The 15,972-nt window shown below is 45.3% G+C and overlaps 1 protein-coding gene across 3 annotated transcripts; it reads left to right on the top strand.

Annotated features, from left to right (window-relative positions):
• Window positions 1–2,396: 2,396 nt before the first annotated feature.
• On the top strand, window positions 2,397–15,614 carry LOC135234645 (Krueppel-like factor 15). Of its 3 annotated transcripts, XR_010324157.1 has the most exons (4): window positions 2,398–2,808; window positions 4,864–6,105; window positions 12,550–12,818; window positions 12,863–15,614. XR_010324157.1 is itself a non-coding variant. In XM_064299460.1 (3 exons), exons 2-3 carry the CDS (start codon window positions 4,976–4,978, stop codon window positions 12,716–12,718), a joined length of 1,299 nt encoding a protein of 432 aa, XP_064155530.1. In that variant the 5' UTR covers window positions 2,397–2,808; window positions 4,867–4,975; the 3' UTR covers window positions 12,719–15,614. The 3 variants fall into 3 exon arrangements, 2 of the variants coding, with proteins under 2 accessions (XP_064155530.1, XP_064155529.1); XM_064299460.1 differs by having other exon boundaries at window positions 2,397–2,808; window positions 4,867–6,105; window positions 12,550–15,614; XM_064299459.1 differs by having other exon boundaries at window positions 12,550–15,614.
• The last annotated feature ends 358 nt before the right edge of the window (window positions 15,615–15,972 follow it).

Below are 15,972 nucleotides of genomic sequence, written 5' to 3'. Positions count from 1 at the left end.
AACCCATTAAACAGCAGTGAATAACACCTCCTTCTCAAGTAAGTGCACATCACATTTACTGTAGGAGAACTGGTTGTTTAGCTGTCAGGGCTGATGTGAATAAAGTTTTTATTTTTATTTAAATGCTACATGGAATATATGCGATGCCATCTGGTCTTAGGGAGTTCATCATTGCTGAAGACTGATATACTTTGGAGGTCAGTTGGAACAGAAGCCAATGCACATAGATCCAAGGTCAAGCAGGGCGCAAGAGGTGGATAATGGTAGTTGTAGTTTTCTTATTTAGCTGCACTTTTCTTATTTTGCTTCCACTGTATTTGGTAGACTGATGCCATAGTGCAGGCCAACTTCAGAAGGGATATAAGCTGCACTCCAAACGCCCTCCCACAAGCAGCTTACTGTTTGAATTAAAAAAACCGCGGTGTGTTGGTTAAATAGAACAGGTGTTGTGATCAAAAAGTTCCAGGTTTGTATCCCAGATTGGTGGCTGCCTTCATACCCTTCTTCAATGTATTAAACCTTGTTTGTCTCTGTAAAAAAACAACCGAAAAAACGAATGTAATATTGCATAAGGACGGAGTGTGGCGCAGTGGGTAAGGAACTGCGCTTGTAACCGAAAGGTCGCAGGTTCGAATCCCGGGTAAGGACACTGCCGTTGTTGCCGTTGAGCAAGGTACTTAACCTGCATTGCTTCAGTATATATCCAGCTGTATAAATGGATACAATGTAAAGTGCTAAGTAAAAGTTGTGTAAGTCGCTCTGGATAAGAGCGTCTGCTAAATGCCTGTAATGTAATGTAATGCAATGATGTGGATCAAATGCTCACTCACAGAGAGAGAGAGAGAAGAGAGGAGAGAGAGAGAGAGAGAGAGAGAGAGGGAGAGAGAGAGAGAGAGAGGGAGAGAGAGACAGAGGGGGGCGGGAGACACCACCATTCACAATGTAAATAATTCAGACATTCCATTCACAGGGAAAGAACAGGCAGTGCAGAATGTGATTCTACTGGTCCCTGGCCTGAGATGACTGGAAGGGCTAGCTAGCTACGGTACATGCATTTGGGGAAAAGTGTGCAGGTTTCTGCTCTCTCAAATTAACCGAGGACACTGCAGCCAAAGGGATTAAAATCCTTTTGACACATTGTGAGAAAAAAGAGAAGGAACAGGCGATAGAAATGTCCAAGAAAGGAAAGCTGTTGGAATCGGTTGATGCTATTAGTAATGGAAAAGGCATCACATCCACTCTCAGGCGCTGAATGTTCAGTCGACATTTAACTGTTTGAGCCAAATGGCTGCGTCCAATGAAGTGCCATGTGTGTTGCTTCCACACCAAATAAAATGTGCTGGAACTAGTTCATCTACTTCACTAGCGTTTGGTGGTGAGCGTAGGAATCCAGGGAATCCAACAGTTAAAATTACACGCTGTGAGAGCTGTTGGAAGATGTTGTCTTGAGGAATAAGGGAGAAATGACACTTTGATACCTCATAATGTTTGCATAATTGTAACTTTGTTTCTGTGAAAATATATACGCGCAAAGGGAAGTTCAGTTTAGTGCCAGTTATCTTCAAAGCAGCACAGCATTCTTAGTCCTGAGCTGTACCATTCCTTCTTGAGTTATTCTTGAGTTATCCAGATTGTTTTCATTGTGGGCATGTAAGGTAACATTGATTACACTCAAATGTGCATCTGCTATTATCACATCTTGACAACAATGAGCTTTATTTTCCTATTTAAACAATCCCTCTGGCAATCATAAAACCACTTCACTATTAATTTGGCTCATATCTGCAAACAATCCTGCTCCTCAACCATGCATTACCAATTCACACAGAGAGAAAGCGCAGTAAGGTGTACAAATTCTTATTAATATGTTCTTAAATTTTATTACATTTGTAATACAGGAGGAAGACAGGCTTGCCAATTTGTGTCATGAAAAACAAAGTTTATAGTGTTTACAGTGTACACTGTTCTGTTAAAAACTTCCTAGTAAGACTGCAATGTGTCTGTGCATCATATATATAAGTCTAATCAATCAGTTTATCTTTTCTGCCTAATTAATTATACATTTACAAACATTGATCATGTTGGAAATAAAAATTTATACTTGTATTATAATGCAGTTACTCACGTTTTTCCAACAATTTGTAGGCCATCACGCTTAAATGAATGAATACTGCTTAATAATATAATAATAATAATAATAATAATAAAAATAATAATAATAATAATAATAATAATAATTATTATTATTATGAACTTTTCTAAACAATCAAGACGCTGTTGTGATTCATTACTTACATTCATTAATTACAGCTTCTACTGTATTGCGCTTGAAAGCAGTTTAGCGACAAGCAATACGGAATTGTTTTCAAACACTGGGCACTAATGATCCCATGTGACCCCTGTAAGCTCAAAGCGCGGCAAATCCAGTCCCGTCGGGGATTTGTGAAGACAGAAGTCAGATTCCTGCACTGAGAAAGCCAGGTTGTTGTCTTCAAAGCCCAGGCTGACGCTGTTGCTCCATTGACTATAAACGCGGAGACCGGCCTCCAGGCTCCATTGGCCAATCGGAGCACAGAGAGAGGACGAGCCTTCACTAGCCTACCCCTGTTTCTACTCTTATAACTCGCACTCCTGTAGTCATGTGATGGTAATATACTACTACTACAGTGCTGAGCGGAGGCGGAGTAGCGCCGTTCGACATTGCAATGAGAAGCTCGTCTCAAGGACAAAACTCGCTGCACTTGTAATTGATCATTTTTAATCTGGAAAATTGGAATTTGATGAATTTTTAGTCGGCGCTGATGTAAGGTAAGGTCGGATGCGATGTTTTATCGTCCCTCCAAGTGCATGATTCCAGCCTTGTATATACAGCGTCAGTCATGTGTCTCTTCCCTTCGGCATGCTGAGCGATGGACGAAAACATGTTTATGTTGTCGCGTACGGGGCGCGCTGCTCACGCGGTCGGATTAAAGGGGCGGTAAATACCGTGCCCAACACAATGTGCGATATGGATGGACACACATGAAACGTATTAGTGCTGCAAATAGTTATGTCGTTTAAAATGAATTGTACATAACTAGTAAACAGCCTAATGCGAAATCAACTTAAATTAGCGTCGAATGCTATAGATATTTTGTTTAGCCTACGTTTTGCAAATCGTTTCATTGAAGTGATACAAGAAGACGTTTGTAGATTGTTATCTTGCTTTAAGTAGCAACAGTAACCGCTGATATGAGAACATGTCCACGTTGCTTGGGAGGCTTGAACAATGAAGAAATACTGTACCAATTTATGGACTATAATTCAACTTGATTTTCTTTTATTATATTTAGGTCGAAACGGATTAGTTTCTCACATACACGTAATATAGATATAAGCATGTGCTGGTATTACTATCATTGTCGTTCTGGTATTGTTCCTCGCACTTGGCAGCCTGTGTTGTATTAATATCGGTGACAGCATGTGCTGTGGGTCGGGTTACTCTCGGTCATTGTTAATTGCTGGGCTGTATAAGTGGTCGCGCAATGGTGCAACCTGTCACAATCGCGGTCAGAGCAGCTTTATCTTGCAATTTATGGCTAAAGTTTGCTCAACACCGACATTGCATATAGCTGTGTGTGTGTGTGTGTGTGTTTGAAGGGAACTCACTGGAGAGTGTTTGAAGGGAAACGTCCTGGCAAAATAGACGTTCATTCATTACGTGTTATTTACAGGAGTATTAAGAATTTCTTAGTATTCCTGGAAGTTCCTAATAGCACTCTGGCGCGTTCTGCAAACTGAAAGAATGGCTTATTGGACGCAAACGGGATTTTTGTGAAGTTGAGACACAGTTTGCATGGATGAAATGAAGTTAATTACGCGAACGTTTTCCAGAAATGGGAGGTTCTAAATCCAGAAGGATATCAGTAAATGTTTACAGAACATTAGCTGAAAATCGAGAGGCCAGAACCCGGAGATGTGCGTAATACTTTCAGCATTATTTGCTCTTGGTGGTGTATTTGACTCGACCTTGTACATCTGCCGCCTGTGAACTTGAAATGGAAACGCGCTCTGAAGATTCCACGTCTGCGCACGTGGTATGTCACGCTTGCCCAACGCTGAGTGGAACTTTGGACGAACAAGAGGCGATAGGATTAATATTTCAACACTCTTGCTGGTTTACTGATCACTTGTTAAAATCTCACTCGCATGAACTTTTCATTTTGTACTAAAGTCGAGAGTCATGATATTTTAATAACGTCCTTCGTGAACACATTGTAGGATAATTTTTGTTATGCTCTTTGGTGTTCGTCTTAACTGTAGAGTTCTGCCAAGTACATAAAGGACAAAACTATTTGTAATAGTTTTTTATTTATTGTGGTGCACAATTCATAACTAATTGTGAGTATTTGTTTTCAGGTATTTTTATTTAAAATGCGAAAAAATACCCTTGCTCGCTGAAAATGTGCAGAGCACATGTGTCTTGGACAATATTAATATTTTCCACAAAAGCTCTGTATCCAGTTTTTGGTTGGCTCACTACTAGTGAGCACAGACACATTACTCATGCAACTCCCATAGTAGCCTATTACCTGCAAAAATGCAATAGCAACGGTCATTTGTGTTTTGAGCTCTGAGGTTTGACCACTTTGTTGAACTCTTACACTTAACCCTCCTCCACACTCCAGACCCCACCCCCCACTCCCCACCCACGTCAGTTCTGGGTTATTACATTTTGTGCTGTTTAATCTCAATTACGGTGCAAAGGAAAGGAAAACGACCGAAAAAATAAAATTCTTGAAAAAGTTACTGAATTAAAGACATTTTTTGAGCCTTGGCAGGCGTCCACAATGACGGTGACCTTCCTCTCTTTCTCTTTTGCAGGAGGAGGAGGAGGCCGGGAACATAAAAACATTAATAAACATATTGATATATATATATAGATATATAACTGGAAGGGACAACGTGCAGAGGGTTTTGATCGGCTGGGCCAGGAATGGTGGATCATTTGCTAGCGAGCGAGGAGACCTTTCTTCCTTATGCGGGCTCCCCGCTGCTGTACCACCTGTCGGACATGGCGACGGACGCGGGCGCCTACCAGGCGCTGCCCTCGCCCTTCTCGGAGGACGAGCTGAGCGACTCGTCCAGCCTGCGGTCCTGCTCCAGCCCGGAGTCCCAGGTGCTGGGCTCCAGCTATGGGAGCAGCTCCAGCGCGGAGAGCCAGGACAGCATCCTGGACTTCCTGCTGTCGCAGACCTCGCTGGGCGGGGCCTCGGCCGCCGTCGCCTCCCTGCCCGGCTTCCTGTGGGAGCCGTCGCCGCGGGAGACGCCCCGCCCGCCGCCGGTGAAGGAGGAGAGCTTCGACTTCCCCGTCTTCGCTCCCGACCTGGAGGACCAGTCGGGGCTGTTCCAGCCCACGCTGGAGGAGATCGAGGAGTTCCTGGAGGAGAACATGGAGGTGGTGACCCTGAAACAGGAGCCTGGGGAGCGGGTTCTGCCAGCAGGGGGCGGGGCTGGGGGCGGGGCTCATCACACAGACCAGAAGACGCCCACGTCCGGTGCCACCGTCCCCACCCTTGCTGCCGGTACTGAGACCAAGAGCGCGCAGTCTGGACCCGCCTTAGACCCGGCTGTTGATGGAGTAAAAATGGAGGAGGTTCCAGTGGGCGGGGCCGGAGGCGGGGTGCCGGTCATCCTGCAGATCCAGCCCGTCCAGATTAAGCAGGAGTCCCCGCCCCCTGGCCCGCCCTCCCAGTCGCCCTCAGACGTTAAAGTCGCTCAGCTCCTGGTCAACATCCAGGGCCACACCTTCGCCCTCGTGCCACAGCTGGTCGCCTCCTCCTCCAGCCTTGGGGCCTCGCCGAAGTTCGTCCGCATCGCGCCCGTCCCCATCGCCGCCAAGCCCCAGTGCCAGGGCGAGGGCGGGGCCGGGGGCGGGGCTGTGGGGCTGCTGGCGGGGGGGCAGAAGTTCCAGAAGAACCCGGTGGCGGACCTCATTAAAATGCACAAATGCACTTTCTCCGGCTGCAACAAGATGTACACCAAGAGCAGCCACCTGAAGGCCCATCTGCGCAGGCACACGGGGGAGAAGCCATTCGCCTGCACCTGGGCCGGCTGCGGCTGGAGGTGAGACTGTGCAGGTGTGGCTGTGCAGGTGTGACTGTGCATGTGAGACTGTACATGTGACTGTGGATGTGGGACTGTAGGTCTGTCTGTTCAGGTATGTCTGTGCAGGTGGAACTGTGCAGATGTGACTGTGCAGGTGTCTGTAGGTGTGTCTTTGCAGGTGGAACTGTAGGTCTGTCTGTTCAGGTATGTCTGTGCAAGTGAGACTGTGCAGGTGTGTCTATGCTGGTGTGACTGCCTGTGTGGGTAGGACTATAGGTGTGTCTGTGCAGGTAGGACTGTACGTGTGTCTGTGCAGGTCACTGTAGGTCTGTCTGTGCAGGCAGGACTGTAGGTGTGTTTGTGCAGGTAGGACTGTATGTGTGTCTGTGTTGGGTTGTTGTCTGAGCTGGCGATGTACAGTGTAAGTGTATATCTGAATATCCTGATATTTGAAATTCAAAACTTTAACAATGCAAACGAATAATGACTGTTTACTTCTTCGCATGGAGTTTTGTAGCTTGTTAAAACCGCCGTTTCTCTTGCGTCAGAAAATGTGGACGTTACATCTCCTAAATACAAGAGGGCGATGCTGGCAAATAGACAGATCCGAGGTTGACATTTTACATATTTACATTAGCTGGGCGTACGTGTGATTGCTGACGTTAGCGTCTGCGTGCCTAGCGTCGGCCCGTGCCGATATCGCTCAGCCGCGTGCGCCGTCCCGAAACACCGATGTTAGCCACGCTAACTCCAGCGGCTTGCGCAAGATCTGGCTTAATCCCGCCTTCGGTGCGCGAAGGACGCCGAGCTTTCGCAGCTCGCTTTTTTTTTTTACGGTTTGTGCCTTTTGCCAGCTTATATGGCTGTCCGTCTGAATCCCTGTCAGACGCACTCTGCGTGAACCGAGCTCGCGAAGGCTGTGCCGTTTTAGCCGCAGTGGCGCGCACCGGTCTCAAGACCCGGAGCAGATGTGAATGATCTCCGTATCAGAACGGCTGCAGGATTTACGATCTTGGCACCGGCCCTTTCCTGAGCCGTTTAGACGGCTTACGCTGTGGATGTTATCCATTTGTGCAGCTGTGCCGTCTGGAAGCACTCTGCTCAAATGTACAACACCTGCTGTACCCCACACAGGATTTAAACCCGCAACCTTGTGGTCGACCGAGATGGACGGCGTCAGGTTGAAGACAATTAGCTCTCTGGTCGTGAGCAGAAGGGAGGCTCTCTGTGTGGTACTCCACACCTTATGAGGGGTCCACATTACAGAAGGGGGTCCTGGGACAGCCTGGAACAGAACTGTCTCCTCGCTGTCCCGAACGGTGCGGTCCTGGGGGGGGTCACACTCACGTACCCCTCACAGAGGACCTTTCCAAATATCCCTCTGCACACCTGAAGCTACAGGGGTGGTGGACTGCTAAATAAATGTATGTAATGTAATGGTGGAGGACTCAGCCCCTCTGTCTGAGAGAGCACTGAGTTCATCTCCAAGCTGAGAGTCTGCTCACCATTACAGCAAAGCGTTTATCACTTGCAGCCTTTTCATGTTTTTTTTCCCACTTTTGGGAATGGTGATTTGTGTTCACAAGTAGCAGGGCAGGGTCCAGATGGACATTTTTAGGCTGCCAGTTTGGTTTTTGATCCCCTTTGCGGACGGAGCAGCTGAGGGATCGCCTGACTTTTGAGCGATCGATCGTTCAGCCCGCAAGTCCAGAGGCTGTAACGTTAGCCGGCTTGTGAAATTCATCCACAAGTTCGGAATGTTTTTCAAATGTTGGGTTTCCTACAAAATGTAACAGCAATCTTGGGTGATTTCTTTCTTGTGATTTTTCCTGAGACATTTCTTAGGTGTATTGATGGGATGCTTAAATTATATATATATATATTTATTTTATTTGCTTCATCAACAGTATCATATACACCTTGTACCGCTGTTATTCCATCTATACAGTTGTATATTTTACCATAGAAATGTGGGCACCTTACTCAAGGGTACAATGGCAGTGCCCCACTTGGGCTGGGATTTGTACCTGCAACCTCTTACAGTTGCAAGCCTGAACCACTTCACTTGGTTCATTCAGCCTTTCGCTTAGGCGTACGTCATAGGACAGTTTGCCTTGCTTACCAGGGTTCGAATGAACAATGCGTTTGGTGTCACTAGGGTTGGTGTCTAGTGATGCCACTGATGGGAAATATATTGTAATATTAACGATTACAGGATATGTAAATGTTTCGACCCTCCCCGACCTGTTGTTTTTACCTCTTTTGGGGGGGGGTCCAAGTCTTAATTAGGGGGGTCAGACCCCCCCAATCCCCCCCAGTAATTCGAACCCTGTTGCTTGCGCCCTGTTTGTGTTCAGGCGCTGTAATTGTGAATGTTTGTTGAGTAGTCATTTCCTTCGGCTGTGGCGGTGGCCCTGCGTGGCCCGATGTTAAACACCCACAGTCCCTTCGCTGGGTTCGAGCGCTCGCAGAGGCCCTTATCTTTGTTTTGCCGCTGCCGGGTCGGAGATTGGACAGATTCGATAAGCCTTTGAAGTGCGGGCAGACTTTGTCCCCCCCCGCTGTCTGTTTGTTCTGACCGCACTGCGCTCGCTCGCTCGCTCGCCCCAGAGAGAGGGAGAGAGGGCTGGCGGACGGCACGGTCGAATCGGGAAAGTGGTGTACAAACTGACCAGTAAGCCTGCCCCGCCCCCCCCCCCCCCAGACCAAGGCCTCAATACGGACCCTCCCTCTTCCCTCTCCAGATAGAACATGGGGACGGGGGGGGTCTGTAGTGATGCTGGCAAACATATTTCGGAGGGAGGGTCCCCCAGGCCCTGTAGAGCATGTGTGTCACCACTCCTATTGCCCGTATTCAATCGACTTCTGTCCTTAAATTTGACTTACAAGTAAAGGGACAAGTGTTTTACTTTTTCTTCTCTAATTCAGTTTTGCAAGTTAGTTCTTGTGCTTTAGTCGTAATTCTGGACATAGCCAAACTGTGTTTATGGAGAAGACCATATTTCATGCTTTTATGATTATTTACGACCTCCTCCATCTACACAAAGCACAAAATTATCTTTAAAGGCCGTTTAAAAAACATTACTTATTACCCATTTTCCAGACAGTTTATCTCAACTTCAAAAGTAGATACAGCCAAGAAAGTATACATATACCATAGCTTCATAAACTAAATAGCTGTTAATGTATGGAGGTTTTTTGATATTTTGCCTTTTTTCATTTTTTGACATTTGACATGAACATTTATTTTGACAAATGGCTCTGTAGATTATGAATTATTGAGTTATTTATTGCATTAAGACAAAAATAACTCTTAACTTCTTCCACTGTGTCCAACAAGTGATTTGTGTAAAATGCAAATAACCAAAAAATCTAAAATTCATAATAGAAAAATATTTAGCGTTTTCGTGTATGTTCAACTGGAAAAATTTTATTCGGATATGACCAACATATTTTTTTCTTCTCTGTTCACCAGTGATACCACACCTTAAGGACAAATGTTGATTGAATACAGGTCAAAGTTAAGAGCAAATGTTGATTGAATCCCAGCCACTGTGCTCTCCCTGTGCCAGATGAGAAAAACCAAAGGAACTGGTGGTGTGAAAAGCTGGGGATGACTGTTGAGTGCTCATCCCATGTCCTGGATTAACCCCTGAAGAGGAACGCAGGCCATCCTTCAGGGGCAGACTGCCCCCATGGAAAGGAATTTAACATTTTATCTACCCTTTATTTAACCAGGGTGATCGGCTGAAAACTTCGCTTTTTTTTGCAGTCACCCCAGAATCAAAGTGGGTATGAATGAAAGGGTTTTATGTGGCCAATCTGATGCAGGGGGATGATTAGGCAGCCAGATGTTGAGAGCCGATTACTTGAAGATTTGGCAAGGACAGGCATTTGCACCCGTACTGCCATCGGATTGGTGAATGCCTCATCCAAAGGAGTGGACCTTACCGATCAGCACCCCCATCATTGAGCTGGGCTATTTGATCTCTGTTTTGTAGAGAGGGAAGCATGCCCCCTACTGGCCTCTAAACTCCTCTTCCAGCAGCACCCTAGTTTTCCCAGGTTAGTCATGAGAAGGGTATAAGGTGGTATGGCTGCTTAGCTTCAGTGATTAGCCATGAGAAAGGTACAGGGTGGTGTGGCTACTTCGCTTCAGAAGTTTAACTTAAGGGTACAGGGTAGTATGGCTGCTGGCCGTTGGGCTCTATCTTTGACACATGCACACACACATACACACACACACACACACACACACACACACACACTTGCAGTGCTGACAGTATTGCTGTATGAACACTGTGAGGAATGTTGTTTGGTTTGCAGCTCATTCTTGCTGCTAGCTTCCTTAGCGCTCATGCGCTTTGCTCTGGGAGGAGAGGATGAGTCTTGCGTAGCTTGCACGTGTGGACACGTTGCCCTTTGAGATGGGATTTTCGGAGGGAGGCGTGCGGCCTGGCAGCTGTTGTCTCTGGGAGGGCGTCATTGCTCCTGTTCTCAGTTTGAGCAAGCGTTAGTGAGATAACGAGGGTTCTGAGCACTAGTGAGCGGAGTGGGCTTGCAAGACTGCCTGTGTGAAATATCTTTCATTCTCCTGCGGTGATGTGGCCATTGCTTAGAGGCATATTTCACCCTACACAGGTCTGCTTCCTGCTTGAGCATGTGCTCCTGGTTTCAGAGTGTATGTATGTGTATGCATGTTATGTGTGTGTGTACAGTATATGTCTGTGTTGTGTGTGTGTCCTGTGTGTGTTTATGTCTGTGTGTGTGTGTATGTCTGTGTGTGTGTGTGTGTGTGAGTGAGTGTATGCAAGGGTATATGTGTGTTTATGTGAGTGCATGCATGACTGAGATAGCGTCAGGTTGAAGATGATTAGCTGTCTGGTTGTGAGCAGAAGGGAAGCTCTGTGTGTGTAACTTCACACATTCTGAGGGTCCACATTACAGAAGGGGGTTCAGGCCCTTAGTAAATACCACATGTCCAAAAACCACATGTGAACACCCAACATGTGAGAAGTACCCATGTGAACTATGAAATAATCCCACTTATAAAATGAGAGAAGGAAAAGGTAACCTGTGATATTTCAAGTCTCGTGTTTTGTTTCCACATGTGAAAATTGTAGTTCGCATTTTAAAAAGTATGTCACGTGATAATGAGGAATTTTATGTGATTTCATGTCACATGTTTTGTTTCTGCATGTTGGAAATTTTCATTAATTAATTCTGGTTCTTTATAGGACGGAATCATGGATATGGTTTTATGGATATGTATACATTTTAGACAGCCCATCACAGCACCTGTGTGCACCTAGCATCTTTCACTGTTTCAGGAGAGTGTGAGGTTAGCGCCTAGCATCTTTCACTGTTTCAGGAGAGTGTGAGGTTAGCGCCTAGCATCTTTCACTGTTTCAGGAGAGTGTGAGGTTAGCGCCTAGCATCTTTCACTATTTCAGGAGAGTGTGAGGTTAGCGCCTAGCATCTTTCACTGTTTCAGGAGAGTGTGAGGTTAGCGCCTAGCATCTTTCACTGTTTCAGGAGAGTGTGAGGTTAGCACGTTGCATCTTCTACCTGTTTCAGGAGAGGCCGAAGTTAGCTCCTAGCATCTTTCACCTGTTCCTCTGCTCTCTGCTCTCAGCTTTTAGCTGAAGACCGTAGTTACAGTATGTTGTTAGGTCAATATCCACAAATAAAGTTCATAGTAACGTGAGCCATATCTGTCCAGTGGCCATAACTGATTCTCGTTAAATTGCGCATGGTCTCGGAACACTTCCACAGGGGGCGATAAAGGGTGTTTGGAACCCTATGTTTTGGGTGATATAGGATCGAAGGTCAGGATAGGACAGGACAGGATACTTCCACTGAATCAGTAATAACGCGCCTCATTTCCCCGCTGACTTTCTGCAGCATATCCCCATGTGAGAAGAATAAAGGCAATCTTACCTAATCTAATAAAATCTATTCTAATCTAATCTGAGGGCATTTGATCTAATAGCAGCTGACCCAATTGTTAAAGATGGCTAGAGAGCCTGTTTCACGCTGCGCTGTCCTCATGTGTTTGTCTCCAACGTCTCTTGCACTCAAGCACACCGTGTCTCGTCCTGCTTGAACTTGCCTTAATAAACATACTGTGAACTAAGGGTACAGCCAGTGTACTGTGTGCTGAATGGTAGTGATAGGTCACTGGGATTTATGGGTGGGGCTACAGTGAGTTGTCAATCACTGACTTGTTTGAACCAGTCAAAAGGTTTTGCTTGCAACAAAAAAATCTGGTGAGTCACTGAATACGTATTCTAGCTCCTCCCATTTTTAGGTTTTCTGAAAGCTTGCCCTCCCACCGCCACCTAGTGGTGTCTATCGCTGGCGATGGCAGCGGGCAGGAGGCATGCTGGGAGTCGGCGGGTTTTTTCGGAGCGGTAAGCTTATGTTCTCCTCTCCTCTCTCTCTCTCTCTCTCCTCCCTCAGGTTCTCTCGCTCGGACGAGCTCTCGCGACACCGGCGCTCCCATTCGGGGGTCAAGCCGTACCAGTGTCCCGTCTGCGAGAAGAAGTTCGCCCGCAGCGACCACCTGTCCAAGCACGTCAAAGTGCACCGCTTCCCCCGAAACAGCCGAGCGGCGCGCCCCTCAAACTGACCGCCTCCTCTCTGACAGACTAACAGCAAGGGGGCCAAGGACCTGGGACGGAGAGAACCTGAGAGAGGGAGAGAAGGAGTGAATGAGAGAGGGGAGAGGAGTGAATGAGAGAGGGGAGAGGAGTGAATGAGAGAGGGAGAGAAGGAGTGAATAGGTTTTATTTAGACTGTCAGAGTCAGATGGGAGAGACTGATAGTGTGAAGACAACAAACCAGAGAGAACAGAGAGAAAGAATGAGAGAGACTGAAATAGATTCATACAGAGAGCAGAGAAAGATAGACTGCAAATGTATGAATGCCGGTATGAATGTTTGTGAGCATATCTGTACGTGCGTGCGTGCGTGCGTGCGTGTGTGTGTGTGTTTCTGCATGAGAGAGAAAAGAATTAGAAAATGAGAGAGAGAATGAGAGAGAGAGAGAGGTATTGTCATAATTTATTGTGGGTGAAGCAAATGGAACAAAGGAAAAACAAACCTGTTACTTGATACGGTTTCTGTGTGGATGCTCGGCTGTTCCCACACCTCCCGATTTTCTCTGTTTTTCTGTGTTGTGTTTTTTTCTCAGATTTTAAATGAAAAGTATCAGAAGTGTATACGTTTGTGGTTTGATTTGTTGTTGGTGCACCTGCCTTTTCAAGTTGGTTGATTGTAGGATTAGGAAGTTCCCCAGTATTCCTTGTCTTTTGTCAACATTAGCTATGTTTCCATTTGAATTGCACAGGGAATTTGCTTTGGAGCAGAACAATCACTTTTGCTTTTGCATAAATCAGAAACTAAGAGTGTTTTCAATGTGTTTCTGTCAGGAACAGTGGTGTCACATGATCTGAGCATTGCTCAAGCTATTTTGCAGAATACGTTTTGCACACATTTCAGCAATTTGCCATTTGCCATAATGTCTGTTTTTCTATAACTGTCGACATGATAAAAGTTCTGATCCGCAATTTTGCAGGAAATGGACTTGTTTTCATTTATTTATATTTGCATAATGCAAAGTTCAGTAGCCATGTTCCAGAATTGAATTGACGTCCGAAAGTCTCATAAATTGATGCCGATTGAAACGTTGCGACTAATGGCTACAATTTAAAGGGCCTGTTCTGTGTAGTTGTCTGAGCCCTTTTTAAAACACGGTCACTTGGAAATGCTTGAACTACTGACAGTAATCAGGATTATGTCACAATAAGCTATGGGGAAACTCTGAGGCTGAAGCTTCAGCTCACACAGGAACTTGATCGTTTCGCACGGGCGCAAAGTTCTTCTCAAAGGCAGGTTCACCAACAACGGGGCAAACTCACCGTGACAAAGAAAAATGCGCACACTGATCATTTTGTGATGTGTTCACGTGTCCACCAGCTGGCCTTTCAGATCAGTATTGACGAACTGCTCATCTTTTACTTAGTGTGTATTTTCATTGATCAGCTGCTGGTTTTGTTATTAATGTTTATGGGCTGTACTCAGTTTGCATTTGTCCCTTAACTTTGAAGTTGTACTTTTTCTTTGTAGTTTAATGTATTGTTCCAAACTCACCAAAATGTTTGTGAATAAAACAATATATAAATATCTCGCTTTTAATTTATGTCAAAGATAAGGACAAATGTTAATTGAATTCCAGCCTATGTCTTTTTTTTTTCTTTGTGTAATTTTCTCTTTCTCTTGAAAGCCTTGCTGTTCAAATATCAAAATGTAATACATATGTGTAGCCTTAATGTAAGAAGGCCTTAATGGGGGCCAACATCTTTAGCTATTTATAGGGGTAAAATGACTTTTTTATGGGAAAGAAAAAGAAATCGTGTTGGCAGACCGCGGGGTGTGAATTTAAAGATGGAAAGCGAGAACAGTGTTTCTGAGTATAAGCTGAGATAACGAGTGAGTGTTCAGTAGCTGCAGCAAGTGAACGCCTCGACTTCGTTGTTCAAAAAGATCTGTCTGCCTCAAGTCTACAAACCGTGTTACTGGAACGACGCCCCCTTCCTGCGTGAGGTTCCCAGCTCGTGCTGTTCTGAGCTGCGTTTCGTCCTGCTACAGTCCCGGTGCCTCTGGTTTGAGAAAAAAAACAAAACCGTCCTGACCCTCATGGTGCTACACGTGCTACCCTCGGTCTCCAAAACGCTCGGGGAAAGTTCTTCAAACGCGGCGCGCGGAGGGACGAAATGGGCGGAGCTACAACAGATGTGTGGCCGTGTGTCCCGCCTTTTTGTTTGCCCCGCCCCGTAACTGTGCATCTTACTTCTGGTGCTTTGACTGGTGCAGTCATTTGATTGGTGCAAACCAGCAAGTCATTGCTGGTACACGATAACTGTCAATTTTAGGGGTTGTGAAGTCTCGTTCTCCCGCCATTTCGGGGTCTCCTCTTTTTTTGCCCGTATGCTCTCAAAGAAACAAAATGGCCGCTGCAAAACTGTGTGTGTCGAATCAACCCTTGCAGAGTTTGTATGGGCTCAGGAGGGACCACATGCACTCTGTAAGAGCTCAAAGTACTCTGTCAGAGTTGAATTAACACTGACCATTTTGCAGCATGTATTATGTGTCCTTTATAGCGCCTGGGAAGAAATCTGTGTGTATGTTCCATGTATGTTCTTGGCGTGGGGCAGGGCAGTGGGTCATGTGGAGTATGGAAACCATTCCTTCTTTTGAGGTTTTTTAATGCTTGTGAAAACTGGAATTTCAGTGCAAACCTATGAATGTATGTAAATAAGAGGAAATGTATATACTGTAGTGACACTCACCTTGCAAAACAGAGACTCTTAGTAACATATCTAAAATCAGTGATTATGTAAATTTCTAGTATAAACTGTAAACAAGTGTACATAACAACAATTCATTATATATAAATATATTATTATATATATTTTTTCTTTGTTGTACTTTAAAGATACATTTACAAATAAATTTGTAAAGTGACGAATTTGTTGAGTTTTTTCTTGTGTTTGTGTCTGTCATTTGGAATTATCTTTGATCCAATCAAGTCAAAATTAAGGACAGATGTTGATTGAATTCGGGCGTTATTTGCTATCCTACCTTTGTGGAAGATTATGATTGTTAGGGTTAGGGTAGTGTGGTCCTGCAAAGTAAGTCCACCCTTGAGCCCTTGCGCACTTCAGTGACCTTCATCATTTTATACAAACCTTTACAGTGTTGTATGGAAGATATTTTCACCGTTGCACAGTCGGAAAAAACTACTGCCAAATAAATGATTGAATAAGTGTGCTCTTAGACTTAGAGCGCCGATGGGCAGACATAGGGACTCTCTGAGTGTTTA

Source organism: Anguilla rostrata, chromosome 11 (genome assembly GCF_018555375.3).
Source record: "Anguilla rostrata isolate EN2019 chromosome 11, ASM1855537v3, whole genome shotgun sequence".
Taxonomy (NCBI): Eukaryota; Metazoa; Chordata; class Actinopteri; order Anguilliformes; family Anguillidae; genus Anguilla; species Anguilla rostrata.
Note: the sequence above shows the minus strand (reverse complement) of the source record. Positions and strands in the feature narration are given on the sequence as shown.

What these genes read in the sequence shown, in the direction of transcription:
- LOC135234645 (XM_064299460.1), top strand. Translation starts at nt 4,976, where the DNA reads ATGGTGGATCATTTGCTAGCGAGCGAGGAGACCTTTCTTCCTTATGCG. An exon ending in TGGGCCGGCTGCGGCTGGAG is followed by an intron (nt 6,106 to 12,549) that starts GTGAGACTGTGC and finishes CTCCTCCCTCAG; the next exon opens with GTTCTCTCGCTCGGACGAGC.